The 1,513-nt window shown below is 40.9% G+C and overlaps 1 protein-coding gene across 1 annotated transcript; it reads right to left on the reverse strand.

Annotated features, from left to right (window-relative positions):
• Positions 1-243: 243 nt before the first annotated feature.
• Positions 244-1,270, reverse strand: LOC125093016 (transcription initiation factor TFIID subunit 9-like). The gene has a single exon (XM_047717595.1). The coding sequence runs from the start codon at positions 1,179-1,181 to the stop codon at positions 387-389; it is 795 nt and encodes a 264-aa protein (XP_047573551.1). The 5' UTR covers positions 1,182-1,270; the 3' UTR covers positions 244-386.
• Positions 1,271-1,513: the final 243 nt, after the last annotated feature.

Here is a 1,513-nt window from a genome sequence, read left to right on the forward strand (position 1 = left end):
GTTCTTGATTTCTCTGAAGGCCAACTTTGGCTTAATGATTCCCTAGGGTTTCCTCAAATCTTCTAGCAGTCTAGGGTACTTTTACCAAAAATCTCTCTCTCCATCTCCTTTATTTGAGATCAGAAAGGCATCAGAGCCTGATGGCTCTCTTTTTTTTTTTTTTTTGATGAAAACAGTTTTATTTTTTACACTTAAAGGCTGATGAATAACCATTACTAATCCTATTAAAGAAAACCCAACATCTCAATCGGAAAGGATAACCATATTTACTCATTAAATAGCATTTAAGTTTTCTACAACAGAACTTGAAAATACCCAGCATGCATGTTTAATCTAGTACAATGGATTCAAGACCAAGTATACATGTTACAAGCATCAAGGCTGGATTACAAATTATCATAGTCATCATCGTCATCATCGTCATCATCATCATCTTCTCGTTTTCTTTTCATTGCATTTGATGATTCATTGGCAGTATTTTGTGATGACACCATGTTAGTGGTAATAAGAATGTTTTTGGACCCAATTAATGATGGATTAATCAGAACATTCTGAACTGCGGATGTTGCAGGAATTGATGCTTTTACAGTTGGGGACTGTGAAGTGGGCATCTGTACTGTAAACCTTTGCCCTGTGAGGGACATTGGAGTCCCTACTTTAGTTGACACAGACATGGTCTGTGGGGTTGGTGTGCCAAGAGTGGGAGTACTTGGTCTGCTAGTAACTGAACCAACACTTAACCGTGGAACTGTTATTCTTCCCGCAGAGGTAGATGCCTTTTTTTGTAAAGACTTAAGTCTATAGTTTGGAGCGGTCAAGCAGTATCTATCAGGTGGCAACCTGGGGCCTGAATATGGCTTGATTAATGGCAAAGGAGTTTGATTTCTTTGCCTTGCAATATCTAATAAAAAATCTCTTGGGGGAGGAGAGGTAAAAGACTGATCAGCACGACACTGGATGGCCAATCGCACATCATCTGCATCAACAGTAGCTTTCTTAGCATGGCTGGAATAAATTTTTGCATCACCTAGAATTGTGGTCACATATCGGAAGGCAAACTCCAACATCTGATTTATAACTCTTGGCTCATATTCTGTAATCCCCATATCCTTCAGGATTTGTGCCATCATCTGTGCATCTTTCGGCATGCTCTTGGGAGAAGCCATCTTGCCAGACTCCATGATATCCGTTGATCAGACTTCCCGAGCTAAATCACCCACATTAATGTATTTCAGTCCTGATCTTGATGCAAGTTCTTTGCCTAGCGTGATTTTTCCAACCCCTGGTGTACCGGTGAGCAGGATGTTCGGAAGCAACATGGTCCTCACCGCGCTGGCTCCGGGCGTCTCTCCTGATGGCTCTCTTAGCCTTCTCCAGCTCCCTCCCTATTTTCTCTCAATCTTTCCTCAAATAAAATACTTGCATATTACCAACATCATCTTTGTATCAGCTCCTGAAGGACCCCGACCAACACTTCCAAAAATTTTCCTAAATTCTCTTCAGTGTTTTATGT

This window comes from Lutra lutra, chromosome 2 (genome assembly GCF_902655055.1).
Source record: "Lutra lutra chromosome 2, mLutLut1.2, whole genome shotgun sequence".
Classification (NCBI taxonomy): domain Eukaryota; kingdom Metazoa; phylum Chordata; class Mammalia; order Carnivora; family Mustelidae; genus Lutra; species Lutra lutra.